The following is a 19,921-nucleotide window of genomic DNA, read 5'->3' on the forward strand; positions in this document are numbered from 1 at the left end:
AACCATTTCACCGCGCAAAGAACCCTTTAAGCTTCCAAATGGTTCTCTGAGTGTTCATGGTTGTACATAGAACCATTGTCTTTCCTAAAGAACCCTTGAAGAGCCATCTTTTTTAAGAGCGTTAATTATTTATTTGAACAGATATTGTACACATATATTCTGTTCCAGGTGGGGTTGATTGATCTTCATGTTGATGGTGGGGGGGGTGTTGTTGGTTCCCCGCTCCAGCAGATGGCAGAAATACACTGTCTGTTTCTAAAGGAAGCAAAACTGACGAAAAAGACGAGACGACAGGCCAGCAGGCCAGCTGGAGGATCCTGGAAGTGGACGAAGTGCAGGATTTTGGCCCTGTGCACCCGCTACTGATCAAACCTCGTGGATCAACGGAACCAGCAGTGAGAGTGCGACCCTGCTGATGGCAGCGAGGCGTCCGCTCACGGTACTGCGGCCGCGGGTGTTTTTACTCTGTGTGAGTGTGTCCAGCCGGTCGCCGCCTGTCTGTCTGTTTGGGCTTCTGGCTTTGACAGTTCAGCCTCAGAATCCTTATGCTTTCGCTGCGTTTCGCTGGCACACGTCAGCTTTCGTTCAGCAGCCTTAACGCTATTATGTGCAGTAAGTTAGTTCGGCGATCGTGTTCGCGATCTCTCTTCTTCTTCTTCGAAGCCCAGTTCCAAGAAATAAGGGGAGAGGCGTTTTATTTATTTGCTGTGCGTCTGGATAGCCATCAAACATTTCCTGCAGGTTTCTGTCCAGCTCTCTGCAGTTCAGGACTGCTTCCGAGCAAATGGTGGCCGATAACGGCGCCGTGAACAACGAATAACACGAATACCATTGATATTAACGTGATTTGTCAGCGTTGACATGTGCGCGTCATTGTCATGCACCATCCAAGTGTCTGTATCGCTTTACCTATCATTTGTACGGACAGCATATTTGCTTTGTAAAGCATTTCTACATCCATATGTCGCTGTTAAACGGTGTTTTTGATACCCAAAGAACGGAACAAGCTGTCTGTGACGCTTTTAATGCAACTTGTGTTGCAGTTGGCTTCCTACTCGCCTGCTTCTTGTTCGAATTTTCCCGTTCCACCTTAAATGGAGGTGCAGCAGCTACCGAGAGACGAAGCTGACTTCATATTTGGAAATGTTTATAGCACTATAATGTTCTGCAAGTGCTTGATCAGATATAGAATAGATATAAACTTTACTAAGATGCTTAAAAACGCACTGGCTTTTATTGGAGATCTCTACCAAATGCTGTGGCTAAGCTAACAGCGTTAACCTAGCTAGCTGTTATCGTTACAGAACGACACACCACAGCTCCACTCCTGCTCACTCTTTTATTTCGCATTAAATCTTCTGTTCTGTGTTAAAATTACACACATTTGCCTTGTGAAATACTCCACTGTGTGAACAAATAAAGTGCGTTGTGTGCTGATAAACGCTAGCTGGCTAGCGACAATGCTAACAAGCTAAACCCCTGATTAGATCTGTCAGAAGCGTTGGCTAACTCTAGCTGTATTAGCTACTGACCGACAGGTGTATTTTGTATTTTTGTTGTTTCGACCTGCTGTCCAGGTGAATAAAACATGTCGTGTGACGATAAACAAACGTTGTGGAGAGAACTGACAAGCTACGCCATACACACAGCTAGCTAGCACACGTAGCGTTAGCTTGCTCTCCGCTTAGTTGTTGTTGACATTTTCAAAACATTCAGCCGTTTTAGCCGCCCGTTAGGCTGAATGAGCGGCGTGTGGTCATGTAAATAACAGACCCAACTTATTAATCTTCACCGTTTACCCAGTTTTAGGTAATACATATTTTTTTTAACCGAAATTGAGTCCTCGTTTGGAGCCATTCCGTCAGAATGAGCTGTTTTGGTTGCTTTCAGTCGCGTTAGAGGATAGAGGTTTGATTCTCTCATATTAGCAGAGAAAGGGGTATATAGAGCAGAACACACACATGTCGGATCATTTAACATAGTTCCCAATAACAAAGTCTCAAAAAGCTGCCTAACACATGCGAATTTATGAAGCAGAATTAGGCTTCTCAGTGGAATTGACCGCTCCACCTTAAATGGTGCAGCATGTAACAGTGACTCCTGCACCATTTAAGGTGGAACGGGCAAGTCCAATAAGAAGCCAGCTTCAGATTCGTTGCGAATGTCATAAATGTCTCCCTTTCTCAGTAACGTTGTACTTTTGGGCTACAATTTCCGAGTCTTTTTACTTTAAAACAATGAAAATATCCGTCAAATAAAAGAAGAAAATGCGTTAAATGCAACGAAACCAAAGAGAAGTTATCGTTAGCCAGCGCCGCTAACGGTAGCTTTCCTGTAAAGGGGCCGTTGCGTTATAACGCGTTTAAGTTGCTGGTTCTTATCTCGGGATAAAAATAGCTTTCTAGCTATTTATCGGATCAACCAGGTTTATAGTTGTTTGACTGGATGCCTTTAAAGCGGATACGGGAGTCAAAGATAGCCTAAAGAAACATACCATTAGCTTGTTAGCTAGCTAACGTTTTGCTAACGCCTGTTTGGGCGATTTATCAGCAATTAATACATTTGTGCTGCGTTGGTTTAATTTAAGCTTAGCTTCTCAGTATTTTTTGACCTATTCTGCATTTTTATCCTGATTGAAAATACAATAAATACGCTTAATCTAGTCGCTAGTCTCAATTGCGTCCCAAACCGCATATTCCAGCACTAAATAGTGTGTAAAAAAATAGTGCATGGCCATTAGAAGTGTATCTATTAGTGTATTAGGGAAAGGATAGAATTGCGCGAATTGGGACGCAGCCATAGTAACCTTGTCGCTAGTTAGTTTAATGTTTCTCATACAGGTGTGTATTTATAGTAGCACTGCGCTTCGTATAGTTCACGTAGGGAGTGCACACGATATAGAGAGTCGTTATTAAGTGGCTAAGATTAATTTCCAGCTCGTTGACAGGCGCTACGCGACCGGTTTAGGTATGATTTCAGTGAGGAGGTGTCGCAGGTGAAGGTGTCGTGGTTGTAATTGAATCTGGCTGCTGTTTGAAATGACTGCGTCTCGTTGCCTGGTGTCCAGAGACATCGCAGAAAGACACACCAGAGCAGAAGGGCGCTTTCTGAAAGGTCTGTCTGCTGCTGGTCTTATGTTTTGCAGGGTGGCAGCTTTCCAGCTTTCCAGCAGTGGCTGCTCTCCCTCTTGCAGTGCGCCATATGTTATGATTGCGACTGTGCTGCAGTGATGCTGCATTGGCACCTCTAGGCCAAATGCCCTCTTCCTTCCGCTTTCCTGGGCTGTTGCTCCTTTTGTTGCCTCCACGCTGCATGCAGATGTGCATGTAGAGGCTGTGTGGGTTCGGGGAGAAGCTTGATCAGTGCTGATGTGCATGGTTTTGTGTCTTGTCTGTCTGTCCGTCTGTCCAGGGGATGAGAGGAGAGCAGGTGCTGCCCTCCTGGCTGCTGGCGCAGTGACGCGGTGAGCTTAGGATGGCGAAGACAGGGCCGCAGTTGGACTACCACATCCTCCAAGACCTCAAACAGCGCTTCCCTGAAATCCCTGAGAACGTAGTGTCTCAGTTCCTTCTGCAGGTGAGGACATAGTAGCTGGAGAAAATCTCATGCATTTTATTGCATAATTAATTTCCCTGTTTGTGTTTGGACCAAAAAGGGAATGCAGAAGTATGTGCATGCCACATGGTACCAATGGGGAAACAGGCATTGTTCGAGGGGGAGTGACTTTCCTACCCTTTTCTTTAGCTGCTGATGAAGATCAGAATTAGGCTTTTTTTTTCTTTTCTTTTTTTTGGTGAAGTTTGCACATACAAGGACTTTGGTTCCACAGTAGTTCACAATGAAAAGATCAGAGGAAGGAAAGGAAGCCTGGTACAGAATAATGACTATTGTCTGCTAAGGCTAAGGCTCTTACTTTGACATGCCTGGCTGTGTCATGTGAGTATGGTGGTGAGAGATGCGTCAGGTGCTGCTTTGTTGTTTACTCCAACGTCTGCCATTTCCTTCTCCAGAACAACAATAACCTGGACCTGTGCTGCCACCTGCTGGCTCAGGAGAGTAACAGATACCTGTATGAGGAGTATCACAGCCCGGAGGAGGTGCACTTAAGCCGGAACCACATGCTGCACATCAGCGTGGGTTACCCTCCGCCGGAGGGGGCCAAGGCCGGCACGGCAGGCGCACGGCAGCTCGTGCACAGCTCCAGTGATGGCCACATCGAGCCCCAGCGGGGCGCCTTCCCCGAACCCCACTCGGCCCCTGCTGCCATGGCACCGTCGCCTGGATACAACCCCTTTTTCATGGGCGATCAAGGACGCTCCGCTAGCACCCCTACCCCTCCACCCACCATGCAGGGCATGTCCCCCACTTACACCCCTGTTCCCCAGCGCTACATGACCCCCATCACTGTCACGCTCTCACAGAACATCCCTAACGTCCCTCAGGCGCTGCAGATTCCCCCCGGCGCTTATGGTAACAGTGGAAATGCCCTCTATATGCGGCCCTCTCCCTCACAGAGCCCCCAGCCCACTCCATGGGGCACGTCTACTGCTTCGGTGTACCAGCCGTCGCCCTACACCACACCCACGTACCAGTCGCCCTACAGCTCGCCCCAGCACCAGGTCCAGCAGCCTCCGCATGTCTTTTTGCCTATTAGCCCTCCTACCCTACACAACATGCCCTACCAGCAGGCCCCGGCTGGCTCCTACAGGCCCTACATGACATCCAAGGGCTCCATGAAGAACCAGATTGAGATCACACTGGAGGGGAGGCCGCGTAGCAACTCCCCTGTACACGCTCCACAGGGAGCGCTCTACATGGCCACAAGCACGTCCCCAAGCTCACCGTCCAGGGCAATAAGCATGACCGGCCCACCAGGGCCGGCCTTTCACCCCGGCGTGTACCTCCACCAAGGGGCAGCACGGCCCCGGCCCGCCTCCTCACCCCAGGCAGCAAGCTCCGCCTACATAAAGATCAAAGTGTCGCCGGGCCAGGCCCAGCGGTCACTCGAATCGCCACCGGTGGAGACTGAGTCGCTCCTCAACATCGTGGACCAGGGCGAGAATCACGGCACCCCGGCCCCCATCCTGCCCATCTCCGCGCTGCCCGGCAACGTCGCCAGCCAGATCAGCCACATGCCCAGACGCTCCAGTTCGGGGTCGGACGACTATGCCTACACCCAAGGTGATGTCTCTCGACTCCTCCTTCTTTTTGGTTGCCCTGAATCACTTATTCAAATATTCCCTCTGATCCTGAATGTAGTCTGTCAACTAAGGCTTGTTTGGTGTCTGCAGTTTTCCAAACTGATGTAGCTAACAAGTAATGGAAGCTTATACCCCACCAATTAGCATCGGTCAGACTTCATCTGTTGATCATCACACAGTAAAACTTGGCTTAATGAACAAGAATTAGGTTTTGGTGTTTCACATTTAATCTGGGTCTGGAAAACTGATCCTAATACTAGATTAATATAACAGTGTTGCAAAAGTAACAACGCCCTAAAGGGGATTTTTTGACTTTTCCTTGATAAGTGTTCATTTGCTTTCTCAAGATCTAGTTATTTACATGATCACAACATAACAAATGTTGTTTTCCTGAGATCTCATGCCGTCATCACGAAATGATGGATGTTATCTTAAGAAAACACTGAGTGCGTTTACATGAACTTAATGATCCAATAACTGCAGAAAATCATTTTGTCAGTAATCCGATCAACACGTTTACATGCGCTTAAGTAATCAGATAATGGGGAAACTCCGGGTCTACATGAGTCAGACCGTAATCAGATTTCTACTTTGCAACCAGCCAATAAACTCGCAGAAGATGACGTGATGTAAACGTAACATAAACTCAAAATTCATGCTGCAGCTTTTTTTAAAACATCGCACCCCTTTACTTGAAAATATGAACAAACATCATCTAGAAGATGAAGAATAATCAAATCCTTTCGTGTTTGGTTTCAGCGCCGCTCCGTCATCCACCGTCTGATCTCGCGCATTCTCAGACTGAGAAATCTGATTAAGAATCAGAGTAAGAGTTTACATACACTGAAAAATCTGATTACTGAGCTAAAATCCAGCCTCTTTATTGGATTTCTTAATCGGATTTCTAGATTGGAGTATGGTTTTAACATGACCATTTGAATTATTGGATAACTACAGAAATCCGATTATGATCGGATTATTGCGTGCATTAATATGCTCTCAATGTTTGTCGTGATGATATAAATAACTCGAGATTTTGAGAAAACTAATTCTTGAAAATAATTCTTATCGTGGAAAGATGGAATTAAAAAATGAGAATCCATGGCCCGATAGGGGCTCTGTACAAACTGTCAACATTGTCGCCTGTTGGCCACTTTGTGGGTGTGTCACAAGCAGGTTTAGTTGTCCAATCTTGTCTTGGCTAAGGGTCTAATATTAATTTTAATATGTGAGCCAGCGTAAAAACACTGATTTCATTGTGTAGTTTGAATGTAGACGTGACGCATGACACTATGGCACATTCTAACAGTCTGATTTGCCGCCATCCGCCGAAATTCAGCTTTTTATCGCTCTCTCTGCACCACTGCTACTCCCACAAACCTTTCCTGGCAGATCTGGATCACTCGACTTTAAAGTGATAGTTTGGCGAATAATCAGATTTACACAGTTTTTCCCCTTAACTTATAGCTGATCAGCCAAGATGGAGGTTTGCTTTAGTTTTTTAGCATTTGAGCTAAAGTGGCTACAAGTAGTGGAAGATTACACCCTTAGCAGAAAGGGTTCTAGATAGTAGGTTCTGTGACTCAGCAGAATCCTTTTTGGTGCTATATAGAATCAATTTTTTAAAGAACCATATTGAACAGCATTTCCATAATAGAGAAGAACCGTTTAACCATGCAGAGAACAACTTTCAAATGGTTCTTTCACGTGAACCTCTGAACCAGTTAGCATTGTGCACACAGACATAATTATGTGGTTTCTGGCACCGTGCGCTGCAGCGTTATCTAAGAACACGGACAAAATTACAGATAAAATTCAGGGTTCATGGTAGCTGCTCCTGCTGTTCTTAACTTCTGCAAGAAATTGTGTAAATTAGATTTTTCAATGAGCTGCTGCTTCCAGTATTGCAATAATATATAAAAATAGGAAATTAGCCTAATATCTTTGTCCCTGTTGTAATTAATGGTACCATTAGTGTTATTCCAGTACCTTTTTTTTTACCTGAGTATTTCGCAAAAGGATAAAATTCTCACATCTTATCTTATCTAGTTATGGCACAGACTTCGTGCAAATGCATGTGATGTCATGGTTTGCACTCACTATCTTGGTTTTGGTCTGTGTGTATTTGATCCTGTGGTTTAGTCCGTCTTGGTGAAGAGTGCATGCTCATAGGTCTGCATGCATGCTGTTGTGGTTACGCCTTCTCAGCTGTGCGTGTGTAAGAGAGATATGGTGCTTCTAGCAGGGTGTGTCCTGCTGTCCCCAAAGTCCTGCATGGTGTGTTTGTGTTTATGATTGTGTGTGTGTGTGTGTGTGTGTGTGTGTGTGTGTGTGTGTGTGTGTGTGTTTTAATATATGTCTGCAGCATGCGTTCTGTAGAGCTTTACTCAGGCCTAAAGTTTTGGTCCAAACCTGAATGCAGTCTGAGAGCTTTCTGTTTGTGTTTGACCCAAACCAAACATCATCCAGTTTTGAGTCTGAAACTGACCCAGACTGGCCCGTCATCACCCAAAGTGCAGAATAAAATCTGACAGGATGGCTCTGGTTAATAGCCGATGTTAGATCATGGATAATTAAAATAAAATAATACTATAAATAATTATATAACAAAACAATTGGCTGTTTGCTTAAATAAATGCAGTCAAGTCCCCCACCTCCCCAGTATTTACATGTGTTGATTTTTGAAGTGAAAAGAAGCAAAAACATCTGCTGCAAACTATTTAAAATTTTTTTTTCTGCAGATGTTGGTGCACAGTTACTTTATTTTGGATTAACTTTAAAAATAGAAAAAAGCTAAAATGATAATTGTGGCATGTGCAAAAGCTCAGACACCTTGTTAACCCTCTACTGCACGCATTGCAAATTTAAAAAAATATTCAATTCGCTTTTCTTGCATAAAATGGTCCTTATTTTTTTGGACCCAATTATTAAATTCAAAAACATTTAAAAAAAAATATGCACAGGTGTCCTGTTGGAGTATTTTGCCTTGAGACAACATTACGCAACCATAGGAAAAATGCTATAGAGCTGTATTCCCTGAAGTGGTGAGACGTGGCTTGTGACTGGCTAAATCCATTCCACTGTCACACAATTTTGCTTCTAGGCAACAAACATATTTGTCCTAATTCTCATAACAAAAAAATGATACTGAACATTTAAAAAGAGGTTTAAATGTGTCCACTAAGAGGCAGTATGACCAAGTACATGCTTTTTATTGACTTATTCAAAACTCCTCTATTTATTGTTAACCCTATCAGTGTCTTTAAATATGTATAACGTTATTGTAAAGTGAGGAAAATGAGTTTGTTGCCCTGAGGCAACATCATGCAATAGAGGGTTAAGTCAGAAAGTCACTTGCTGACCTCCTTTGGCAGATATTACAGCTTGCAAACATGTTTTGTAATCAGCTAGGAGTCTTTCTGCTTGTTTTAGGAATTTTTATCACTCCTTTGCCAACTAAACCTTCCTGCAGGTCCTTTGCTGTCACGTGGGGGTTTTGCTTTGCCTTTCTGACCAACATACGAGCAGTTCTACGTGGGAGTTTTCTTGGTCTTCCAATATCTTGCCTTGACTTCCGTAGTTCTCCCTAACTGCCATTTCCTAATGACATTTCGCACAGCGGAAATGGCATTCTTGAGTCTTTTTATGGCTTTCCCGTGCTTTATAAGCATCAGTTAGCTTCATTGTCAGATCCTCGGCCAGATTCCTGGATGAGCCCATGATTGTTTGAAGACAATTCTTGACTAGCCTTAACGATCCTAATTAGCCAGTTAAGGTTTTATAAATGAGTTCTTTGACTTTAATAATTGGGTGTCCAATCTTTTGCACATGCCGCTTACCATTTTATTTATTTTTATTATTAGAAATTATTTTATTTTATTTATTTTTCCCATTTTTTTTAAAATTGTTCAAATATTAAGTAACTGCATTAAAATGTGCAGACAAAAATTATTAAAAAAAAATAGTTTAGAGTGTTTAGAGTGTGAATCTCTGAGCTCACAACTATTAGATGTGATCATGATTTTTTTTTGTTCCAATTTTTCAATGCATATTTAAATTCATCTCCATTTCACAGCCGTTTGATTATTTTGCTGTGATTCTTTTAACAGTACCTTTAATGTAGATGTGCACTGCAGTAACTGAGCACATGTCAGCCAGTGTTCCTGTGGGTCTATTTCAACATTTTATCTGTTGTTTAACATTTAAGAATTGGAATTTATGTCTGGTGACTTTTGTTGGTCAGTCAAACTGTCCCAGTGTCCCGTTACGTCTAACGTACAGTCACATACAGACACCCTACAGTGTCATCCTGGAATCGTGGGAGTGTCAGTGTTGTGTTCTGCTCAGACATGAAGCAAAAGGTGGTGGAAGAGTGGACTAAAATGGACAGATTGGTGTAATCTTTACCTGACAGGATTGCTGCTGTTAACCGTGTCTTAGAGAAGAAATGATGAATGCAACTAATATATACAGACGTAGGCACTTCAGCGAATTGTTTACCAATTTATTTGGGCAATAAGTGTTTTTTGTGCTTGTAAAACACTGTATATCATTATTATATATCACATTCTTTAAAATATTATTTTCTTTTTGTGTTGAGCTAGTTTGAAGAGCAAAGCCTATTGAAGCACCCAGCCATACTGATAAATTAAATTATAATAAGTCATATAATTTATATATTCCATCACCAGCGCACACACACACACACACACACACACACACACACACACAAAGTTGATACGGTTGAAACGCCACCATCAGTTTATGGTGTTTTGCACCCCTCGTATGTTGGCTGTAACCCCTCACTGCGTCTCTGTCTTGCAGCCTTGCTGCTGCACCAGCGGGCGCGGATGGAGCGGCTGATGAAGGAACTGATGGTGGAGAAGCAGAAGCTGGAGCTGCTGAAGGCCGAGGTCAACGATATGGAGTACGACGCCTTGCAGAGACGCTTCAGGCGCGTCAACAGCACGAGCTTCATCCCGCGGGTACATGCAACAACACAAACGCAGCACGTCCAGCATTAGAGGGTCATTTCACAAAGCAGGATTTCTCATTAATTTACATAATTTAAAGTGAGCTATTTCAGTCAGGAACATATCTCAGTATATCTGAGAGAGGTCATTGTTGTTCAGATTTCCTTTTTGCACTGCTGCTGTACCAGCCACACCTCTGTGGAATGTCGTGTTCTCTTTGTCATATAATTGTCATATAATTGCATAGGCCAATATTGCAATAATGATTTAATGCTCTGGTGTGCAGTCGTGGTGCCTAGAGGCACAGATTCCTCTCACTAGGGTAAACACTGCACACAGGCTATACACATTATATGAAGGAGCATCCCACGTAGGCGAAAGATGGCTATGTGTGCTTTAAGGGGTCTTATTTATTTATTTATTTATTTATTTATTCATTTATTTATTTATCCATCCATCCACTAACACATGTGTGTACACTATCTGTCCCAAGGTATAAAGTGTAATGAGTGAATTCAGCCACTTTTAACTCACCCGTTGCTGACCTAGTTGTTCAGCTGCGCACATGTAGCTTTAATAATCTCAAGTATGGGCTAGAGGGCTATAAAGCTCCCCAGCACTGGGCTGCAGAGTAGTGGAACTGCGTTCTTAAGAGTGATGGAGCTACATCCGAAAAGTTAATCGAAAAGTAATCGAAACCAACATTCAGAACCTCTAACTGACGTAATCTTGCCCATTTCGGTTATTTCTATTTATTTATTTTTTTTTATTCTGTTAATCCTTTCCTCACTCTTTGTGTTCATGTACTGTCCTCTTAAAAACTTACTACCATACCTGTAGTGACTCTGCTACGTCGAGTCTGCGACATGGAAGCTAAGGCTACGTTCACATAGCAGGTAAAAGTGGCCCAAATCTGATTTTCTCACCAAATCAGATTTTTTTGTTTGGCTGTTCAGATTATCTTTTAAATGTGATCTGTATGAGACATCAGCCTGAACAGATCAGCTCCTAAACTGACCCACATGCACTAAAGATCAGAGCGTCACGCTGCTTCACGGCTCATCCAGAGGTAAACAATCACGACCGCCAACGAGCGCCAGTCGCTCCCGGAGGATCAGCTTCATCTTCACCAGCATCACAGGAGCCATCATGAAGCTTCACTGACTGACAGCTGGGCTCATCACCCAGAATGCGTTCGAGCCGTAAAAAGGGCGCGGTCACTTCTTTGGTTCATGTCCTCGGATTCTTTAAACTTTGAGACTTTTAACTGTTCTTTGACGCTGCAGCCTCGTTCTCCTGCGGCCATTTCTTTCTAAATCTCTTTAAACACGGAGTACAAACCTTTTCAGTGAACAATGAGGGCAAAAAACAAACCACAAAAAACAAGAAATGAAAATTGTTCATTAATCGTAATCAAGGTAAAATATTCAATTAATCGTGATATTGATTTGAGGTCATATCGCCCAGCACTAATCCAGTACCTTTGGGATGAGTAGGAGTGATCCAGAACTGATCATCCAGCGTGACCTGAACTGACCTCACTAATGCTCAAGCAAATCCTCACAGCAGTGTTCCAACATCTAGTGTAAAGAGTAGAGGCTGTTACTGCAGAAAAGGAGGACAAACTCACTATTAATACCAATACTAATATAATAATTAGACGAGCAAGTGTGCAAACTTTGGTCATGTTTATACGTTTATACTGTGATAGTGATGTACATGCCTTTCCTTTTTTACTGTATGGGATAAAGTCAGTGATAAAATGAAGTGTTTTGCCTCTGTGTGTTTCATAGCCTGAAGAAATGACCAGAATGCGGTCGCAAAACAGACAGCTCCAGATTGACATTGATTGTACCTTGAAGGAGACGGACCTGCTGCAGTCCAGAGGTAACCGCATACACAGGCCCTGTCTACACTCTGCATTAATGTGCATTGATTACAGTACAGGGCGCCTACAGCTATTCATATTATTACAGTCGCCGTGTCCGGCAGACTCACTTCCTGCAGCATGTTTAGGTTGGGTGGTCATTTCAAGGTGGATGATGATGATGTTCCTGCTCTATTTGGGCAACATGTCCAGACAAGAACGGAAACTTTCTTGTTTCTGCTTAATGTATAATTTACAGTTTCATACATTGTTTTATAATTTACATCAGGACGCTCAAACTGCCAGCTCCACTTCATACGGGCCATCAGATATTTCTCCTTAAATAAGTAAAAGACCCGCAGCTCTCTGCTGTTATTATTAGTACTAATAATTTCTATTTATAATTGGGGTATTAGATGTGGCTGTGGCAGCAAATAAACATCCAAAACAAACAGTGAACCTAGCGGTAAGTTTTCTTTATGGACTGTTTTGCCTAATAACACCCTACATGTATCCCTCCACCATGAACTGGCCAAAACCTTCTCAAAAATGTTTCGACATCAGGCAGTGAATTCATAACCATTTCATGTGGTAACTTTCTGTGAGGGAGCTTTTAGAGGCGGACGTGCAGAGCGTTTCACACCAAACCACTCTGAATGACTCTGTTTACATCTTAATCATTAAGTTATGCGGAAATTTAGAGGCATCATTCACCTTTAATCTCCTTAAATTGCTGCTTTAGCAGTTTTAGCTCAACCGTTTCAGTCAGGTAAAGCTTTTTCAGCGTTATCCAGCTAACTGAATTATCTGGTTAAGAGGAACAGGACCCTGTTCATAGAGTTATGAGTGTTATGTACGGTACTGCAGTGCTGTACAAAAGTGTTAGACATCTTTGGAAAGACATTTAAAGCAGTTAATGTGGGCCGTAAGCCTTTATTTGTCCAAAAACCCACTAACATTAGAATAAATACAAATTAAACAGTCCGTTGTAGTTGTTCTCTTAGCATTTACCAGTTACCAGTTAGTTCATCTAATCCATCCCTCATTAAATTATATCAAGTGCTGCTAAAGAAATCGGACAGATCCATGGTTGGAGAGCAGCGAAAAACAGGAAACAAACCTGTTCTTATAACTCTGTTCCTCTAAACTGCGTATTCACTTATTGAAAACTACACATTCTGACCACTGTCTTTGTTTATTTGTGTTTATTTGTGTTTATCAGTGTTGACTTCAGTGAACGATATGTTGTAATTGCGGAGAAAACGAACAACCGCAAACGTCGAGAGGAGGCTTCGTGCACATGGCAGCTGGGCGAACTCCTCAGACGAATAGTGTGTCCCAATTCAGGCGCTGGGTCCTTCGAAGGATGCAGTCTATGAAGGCGTGTCCTTCGAAGGCTTAGACCCGTGAAGGCTGAACTGAAATGAGACGGTCTGCCCTACAGCGGATTTACTGTTTGCGTCACAGCACCTCTGTTCCCGCCCTCACTTTTGCGCTAAAAAACATGGCTCTTGTCAAGTTCTTTTAAAGTTCTTTAAAGATGGAGCCAGAAACTTTGATTTCTTAATTATCTTAATTGTTTATTTTTTCATTTATTAGAGCTGGAGATGCTTCCCTGCTGGCTACTGATGGGATTGTTGTGGGGGTTTTTTTGGGCTTTTTTTTTGTTTTTTGCATTTGTATCGTTAGCCATTCACCTCAGTTTAAAGACTTAATTATATTTAAAAGTGTCTCTTCAGCCCCCGTTCGTTTCTCTGTCGATGCTGCCATGTCTTCGAATACTCGCCAGCATGTAATGAACCCTGGGATATGTTGGCTGGCGAAGGATCCACCTGTTGGATAATTCGTTGCCATGGAAAAGGACACATTTCTCGGCCGCATACGAAGGAGCCTTCGAATTGGGACGGCCTAGTCGTGCCGCTGTGACGCAAACGGCCTTCAAATGCAGCCTCTGAAATGGGACACACTGGAAGACACTAAATGACAAATCCTGTGATTGGTCAGTAAAAAAAAGAGGCGTGGCATGAAACAAAGATAGGCGACTTTGAGGAGCTTCGTTTTGCAAGAAGTCTGCTGAACGCTTTGGCAGTGTTACACTGTGAAACATGCATTTGTTAAATAAACAATGAATACCTCTTAAATGTAAGATGTTAATTCAATTATTCACTTGTACTAACTAGTAGAACGCACCAAAACATAGTCGCCAGCTTCTTGTTCAAATTTTCCCGTTCCACCTTAAATGGTGGCAGCATTCTGGACTCAAACGTCGCCACATTAGAACTGTGATAGAATCGTTTTCCAGTAGTCATGAAACTGACATAGTGTTTGTGTCATACCTGCATTAGTGGAGCCCCCATAACAGGCAAAGTGAAACCGCAGAAAGTATGCGAGGTTGTAAGCTGGCAAAGGCGCTTTTGGCTTCGCGCCACCCTTGAGAATTTCGTTTCACAAGAAATATGTTGAGGCCTTAAGACTTCAGCGCAGTACTGTAGTTTAACATTTGTTTAATGCATTTCTTGTTTTTGCCCAGGCAAGTTTGACCCAAAAGCCATGAACAACTTTTATGACAACATTCAGCCTGGTCCGGTCGTGCCACCCAAACCAGGGAAAAGAGGTGAGAATACCCCCCCAGATTCGTTTATTTTATTTGTTTGCCTCTGTTGGACAAAAAAAAAGAAATGGTCCAAAAATGCCTAGACAGAAGTCTTTTACCTTACATTAGATGTTTTGAAGATTTTATTCTGTTTTATTCTGACAGTGACAGACAGACCGACAGACAGACAGACAGAACTTTATTGATCCTGAAGGGAAATTGCAGTGTTACAGTAGCAAGACATTTAATTGCACATAAACTTACATATATTAGGCAGAAATGAAATACAAACAGACATAAATTAGGAAAATCTTATAAAAATCCACAAAAGAAAGAAAAGTTGGTAAAAGTCACTATTTACAAAAAAACAGAAGACGCAGACACGGAGCTACTGGAACAGGCAGCCACCTCGAGCGGCGCCGGAAGACACTCTGATGACCTTCATGATGTGTTTTAAAATAAATAAATAGTTATAACATCTTAGTTACTATAGAATTTCACACATATACTATTGTAACGCATTAGTTTGTGCTATTCGTTCTTCTGAGTGGCCTCTTTCTGAAAGTTCTTCACAGCCTGCTGTTACAGTTAATGCCTCACTTTCCTTTTAATGTCAGCCACTCTTGTTTTGGGGCCACACTGGAAGACGTACTGTTACGCTGCGCTGCGGTAAAAGACATCCTCAATCCGGTCAGCTCTCGAAATATCTTATGACTCGATTGATTTTCCTCATACACACTAAATTTAGCTTTTACTCGAGCTCTTCCCCCACCCTGATCTGTGTCCTGCTTTAATTCTCTCTGACCTCTGCTTGCTCTCTGAAGTGGCTGGATGGTGTGATATTGTGTTACCGTCCTGCTGGGTTCTCGTCACCACATTGTTGCTGGGCTGAATCGGTCATCTGAACTGGCGACACTGCAGTGTAGAACTGCAGCTTAGTCAGTTTGTGTACACGGCTAATTTCAGCCCCTGACTCTCACCGCTGAACAATGTGGTGATGAGTGTGAGTTCAACATGTTGGAAATTGTTACCGATGGGCGGATCAACAGTGAAGTATCGATTAAAACATGAATAGTAAGAAGTTTTAGTATTAATTTTACTCACTTTTTTTATGAAGTGAAATGCAGAAGTGGGGAAGATTTAACGGGATGAAATGATTTATGGTTCCCTCATTGTAATGTGCAACAACAGTGACCACCCTTCGTTTGTTTATTCATTTCCAGTTAAGTACAAGTGACTTATTTTTCAGAAGATATTTAAGAGGAGATTAGATGTAAGATAATGTACTTAAAGAGAAAGTTAAAAAAAAAAGTTTCCAAACTGAAGTTTAAAAGCTACAGAGGAATTGGGGCTCCTAACAACCACCTGGAAGACCTGGTAGACACCAAAACTGCCCCCATCAGATAAACAGCACTTAAAGCTTTCATCTCTGAGAGAGAGGAGAAAATCAAGCTGCTTCAGATCTGAAAACATCCACAGGTGTTTCTGTCCATCCTTCCACTGTGAGAAGACGACTCAGCGCTGTGGGTCTGAAAGGATGTGTAGCTGATCAAGAAGAACCTCACTGAGACAAGGAGACGGACACACCAAACAAAGAAGCTGAACGATGGACTGACCACCCCAGAGTCCAGACCTCAACACTACTGAATGTGTTTGATTACTTCAGAAAATGATCAACCAGCTTCTAAGACTGAACTTTGGAGGTGTGTCTGCAGATTCTTTGAGGAACTGAAAGTGAGTCTCCTGAAAGAATGGAAGCTGGAATAAAAGTGAAGAGTGGACACACTAAATATTGAAAAACGTGCTTATATTTAGTTGAAAATGAATAACTTGTACTTAATGTCTGTTTTGACTGGAAATACTATAATAGATAAATGAAGGGTGGTCTCTGACTTTTGCCCAGTACAGTATGTCTATATGTATGTAGATGTATATCTCTCTGGTCATGTTTTGTTAGTTTTCTAAGTTAAGACATCCTGAACAGGGACCAAACTTTAATATGATGTTTTTCTGTATATTTTAGTGCACAATTTCAATTTATCTGCAGAGTTTAACACATTGGAAAAAAACACAAGATTAAATGTGCCGTATGTTTTGTACAGGCCACATATTATATATATATATTTTTTTTCCCCAACATGCAAATTATTTTTGTATTAAAATCTGCAGTGCGCTCCAGCAGCACTGCTGTGTCTGATCCGCTCGTACCAGCACAACACACACTAACACACCACCACCACGTCAGTGTTACTGCAGTGCTGAGAATGATCCACCACCCAAATAGTACCTGCTCTGTGAGGGTCCATGGGGCTCCTGACCACTGAAGAACAGGGTAAAAGGGGGCTAACAAAGTATGCAGAGAAACAGATGGACTACAGTCTGTAACTGTAGAACTACAAAGTGCACCTATATAGTAAGTGGAGCTGATAAAATGGACAATGAGCGTAGAAACAAGGAGGTGGTCATAATGTTATGCCTGATCAGTGTATAGGATAATATAGGACCAAAAAGGGTTCCTCTAGTGTTAGGCCAAGCTTGTAATAATAGAATATTTTTTTTTAACTAAAGAACCCTTGAAGAACCACCTTTTTAAGAGTGTACAATGACATGTATGATACTGTATTTTTCATGTAATGTATTTTCATAATCGAGATACTAGCCTTGGTACTGCTTGTTATCAGATTTGAAAAAGCCTGTCCGTTTGTGTTTTAGACGGAGGAGGGCGGAGCGTGAAGCCTTCGGTCGAAGCGCAGCGAGATGAGGACTTCGAGGGCGCGCAGTGGAACTGTGACAGCTGCACTTTTCTCAACCACCCGGCTCTGAACCGCTGTGAACAGTGCGAGATGCCTCGCTACACCTGAACCCGTCGCCCTGGCAACCAGCACGGCCCCGCCCAGCGTCACCCAGACCCCGCCTTGTCTTCTGATCTCTGTTCCACCATTTAACTTCTGGGCTCTGCCTGCGCTCACACCCCCCTCGACCCCACCCAGCAATAACTGAGCCCAACCCTGCCCTGCTGAGGAAGAGCCACCTCCCCTTAATGAAACCTTAAATCTCTGTCCAGTCAGGCCCCGCCCCCTCCGGCTCCTCAAAGAAGCTCCATGCACTTGTTTTAATGTTTTTTGTTTCCTACTGAAAAATGATGCTTTATAAGAGGGGTGGAGAGGGACATCTCCAAGCAGGCGAGCTAAAGGGAGTGACTGGCTGTGGAGCAGACCGAAAAAGGGTGCATTTGTTATTGTTTTTTTTTGTTTTGTTTGGGGTTTTTTTTTTTTTTGAAGAGGGAGGAGCCTCTATTACGTCAGGTAGGCGTGCCGCACCAAGCTACCATTCCAAGCATAAAGAGACGGCTATGTTTACACGGAAAAACGAGCCCGAGCTGACCGCACGCGCAGGGCTGCGCTCCACCAGATCATGGACGATGTAATGATTCGAAGCCGGGGTCCGATTAACGATCTTAATGTAGACTTCACACTGTATGCGCTCTCCAAGAGCTCCTCTTTCGAATGAAGAACACTAAGAGACATGCATATGAATTATATCCTACTTACTTGGTACTTTTATGCATATTATGCCACACTGTATTCTGTGTTTAAGGTGTTGATTTTCCTGTGCAAATGCCTCAAGTTGCTGTACTTAATAAAGAAGTTGATTCTATGTGATGATAACTCAAGCTTGCAGTCTCGAGTTTAAAAACCTTATAGAAAAAGAAAAGAAAGAGGAATCGTTTGGCAAAAATGGTCAAATTTACACCATTATCTCCCTTATCTAGGCGTGGATGATGGGACAAATGCTTTTCTGAGCTGATTGTGGAGATCGGCAGCAATTAAGAACAGCGTTTTATTACAAAAAGAACATAAATAGTCCCGTTTATGTGGCAAACATTGAATAAAAATCATTGCCCTCATTTTTAAATTATGGCAGTGCAGGATATTTTGTCAGTTCCAGCTTATCAAAAAACATGAACTCACCACAGTATTTTTTATGTTCTATGGATCATGAAGAAAGTATCATATTACATTTTTGCAATATTGCCCACCCCAAACACAGTTGGTTATCCAAGACTTTTGCTTTAGCCATGTGGCTAATGCAGCTAACAAGTAATGAAAATCTAGTATACCTAGTAGCATCGTGCTAACTGCATGTCTAAATCTCACGCTTTAACCCTCGTGTCAATCACAAGGCCCGCGGCACAATCCTATTCGGCCCGCAAAATTATTTTAATTTTCTATTAATATTAGCCCGTTTCGCCATGAACTGCACTACAGTTCCAATATAACGTGTGCTCCCGCCTCCTCCCTAACAACAATCTATGGGACTGCACCACAAAAACAAAACAATAAAAAAAGAAGGCAGGTGTCCATTTCAGGCAAAAAAACCTACTGTACACTGGGGACATCTGAAGAGGTTTAACAGTTCTCTGCAGATAATGTAGTCTATTGTTTTATATAACAGTTTTTATTTAAAATTATCTTTGAATCGTTCAAGTATTCAGTGCCTATTTTTTGCCGTTGTAGTTTTGATTGAAATTGAAATTGAAATTAAAACACAGCTGGCCCACAGATTTGTTGAGATTTTTTAATAGGGCCCTTTTAGTGGACACCCTTGCTTTAAACCATATGGAGGTGTCCAGTGGTCTCTAATAGATTTGATTGTGCTTTCTGATACTGCATGAAACACTGAGTCTAACATGCACTTAATAATCCGATAACTGCAGAAAATCTGATTTTGTCAAGGTCTACATGAGTCAGACAGTAATAATAAACTCGCAGAAGAAGACGTAACGTAAACATAACGCAAGACTCAAACTTCATACACATCGCACCACTTTACCTGAAAATAGAAACATACATCATCTAGAAGATGAAGGATATTTGAATCCTTTATTTTGTGTTTGGTTTCAGCGCCGCTCCAAAAGTGTGTTGCTGCCATCTCAGGACATCCACGTCTGATCTCGTACACGCGCAGACTTAGAAATCCGATAGAAATCAGAGTAAGAGTTTACATACACTGAGAAATCTGATTACTAAGCTAAAATCCAGCTCTCTTAATCGGATTTCTAGATCGGAGTATGGTGTTTACATGACCATTCGAATAATTGGATAACTGCAGAAATCCGGTTATGATCGGATTATTGAGTGCATGTAAAAGTTTTAGGTTTGCATGATGCTAATAGGTGGACTATACGCTTCACTTACTTGTTAGCTAAATTAGCTCAAGTGTAAAAGTAAAGAATCAAACTTCTGACACCAAATCTGTCCTGAGTGATCTGATGTTCTCACAGATG

General features: G+C 42.4%; 1 protein-coding gene across 4 annotated transcripts; it reads left to right on the forward strand.

Annotated features, from left to right (window-relative positions):
- The first annotated feature begins 284 nt into the window (after positions 1-284).
- tab3 (TGF-beta activated kinase 1 (MAP3K7) binding protein 3) lies at positions 285-18,307 on the forward strand. 4 transcript variants are annotated; one of them, XM_036579587.1, is made up of 7 exons: positions 285-469; positions 3,412-3,576; positions 4,011-5,181; positions 10,026-10,186; positions 11,968-12,061; positions 14,572-14,655; positions 17,347-18,307. In XM_036579587.1, the coding sequence occupies exons 2-7, from the start codon at positions 3,475-3,477 to the stop codon at positions 17,493-17,495; spliced, it is 1,761 nt and encodes a 586-aa protein (XP_036435480.1). In that variant the 5' UTR covers positions 285-469; positions 3,412-3,474; the 3' UTR covers positions 17,496-18,307. The 4 variants fall into 4 exon arrangements, with proteins under 4 accessions (XP_036435480.1, XP_036435482.1, XP_036435483.1 ...); XM_036579589.1 differs by having other exon boundaries at positions 285-439; XM_036579590.1 differs by lacking the exon at positions 285-469 and adding an exon at positions 490-3,114.
- Positions 18,308-19,921: the final 1,614 nt, after the last annotated feature.

Source organism: Colossoma macropomum, unplaced genomic scaffold (genome assembly GCF_904425465.1).
Source record: "Colossoma macropomum unplaced genomic scaffold, Colossoma_macropomum, whole genome shotgun sequence".
Taxonomy (NCBI): domain Eukaryota; kingdom Metazoa; phylum Chordata; class Actinopteri; order Characiformes; family Serrasalmidae; genus Colossoma; species Colossoma macropomum.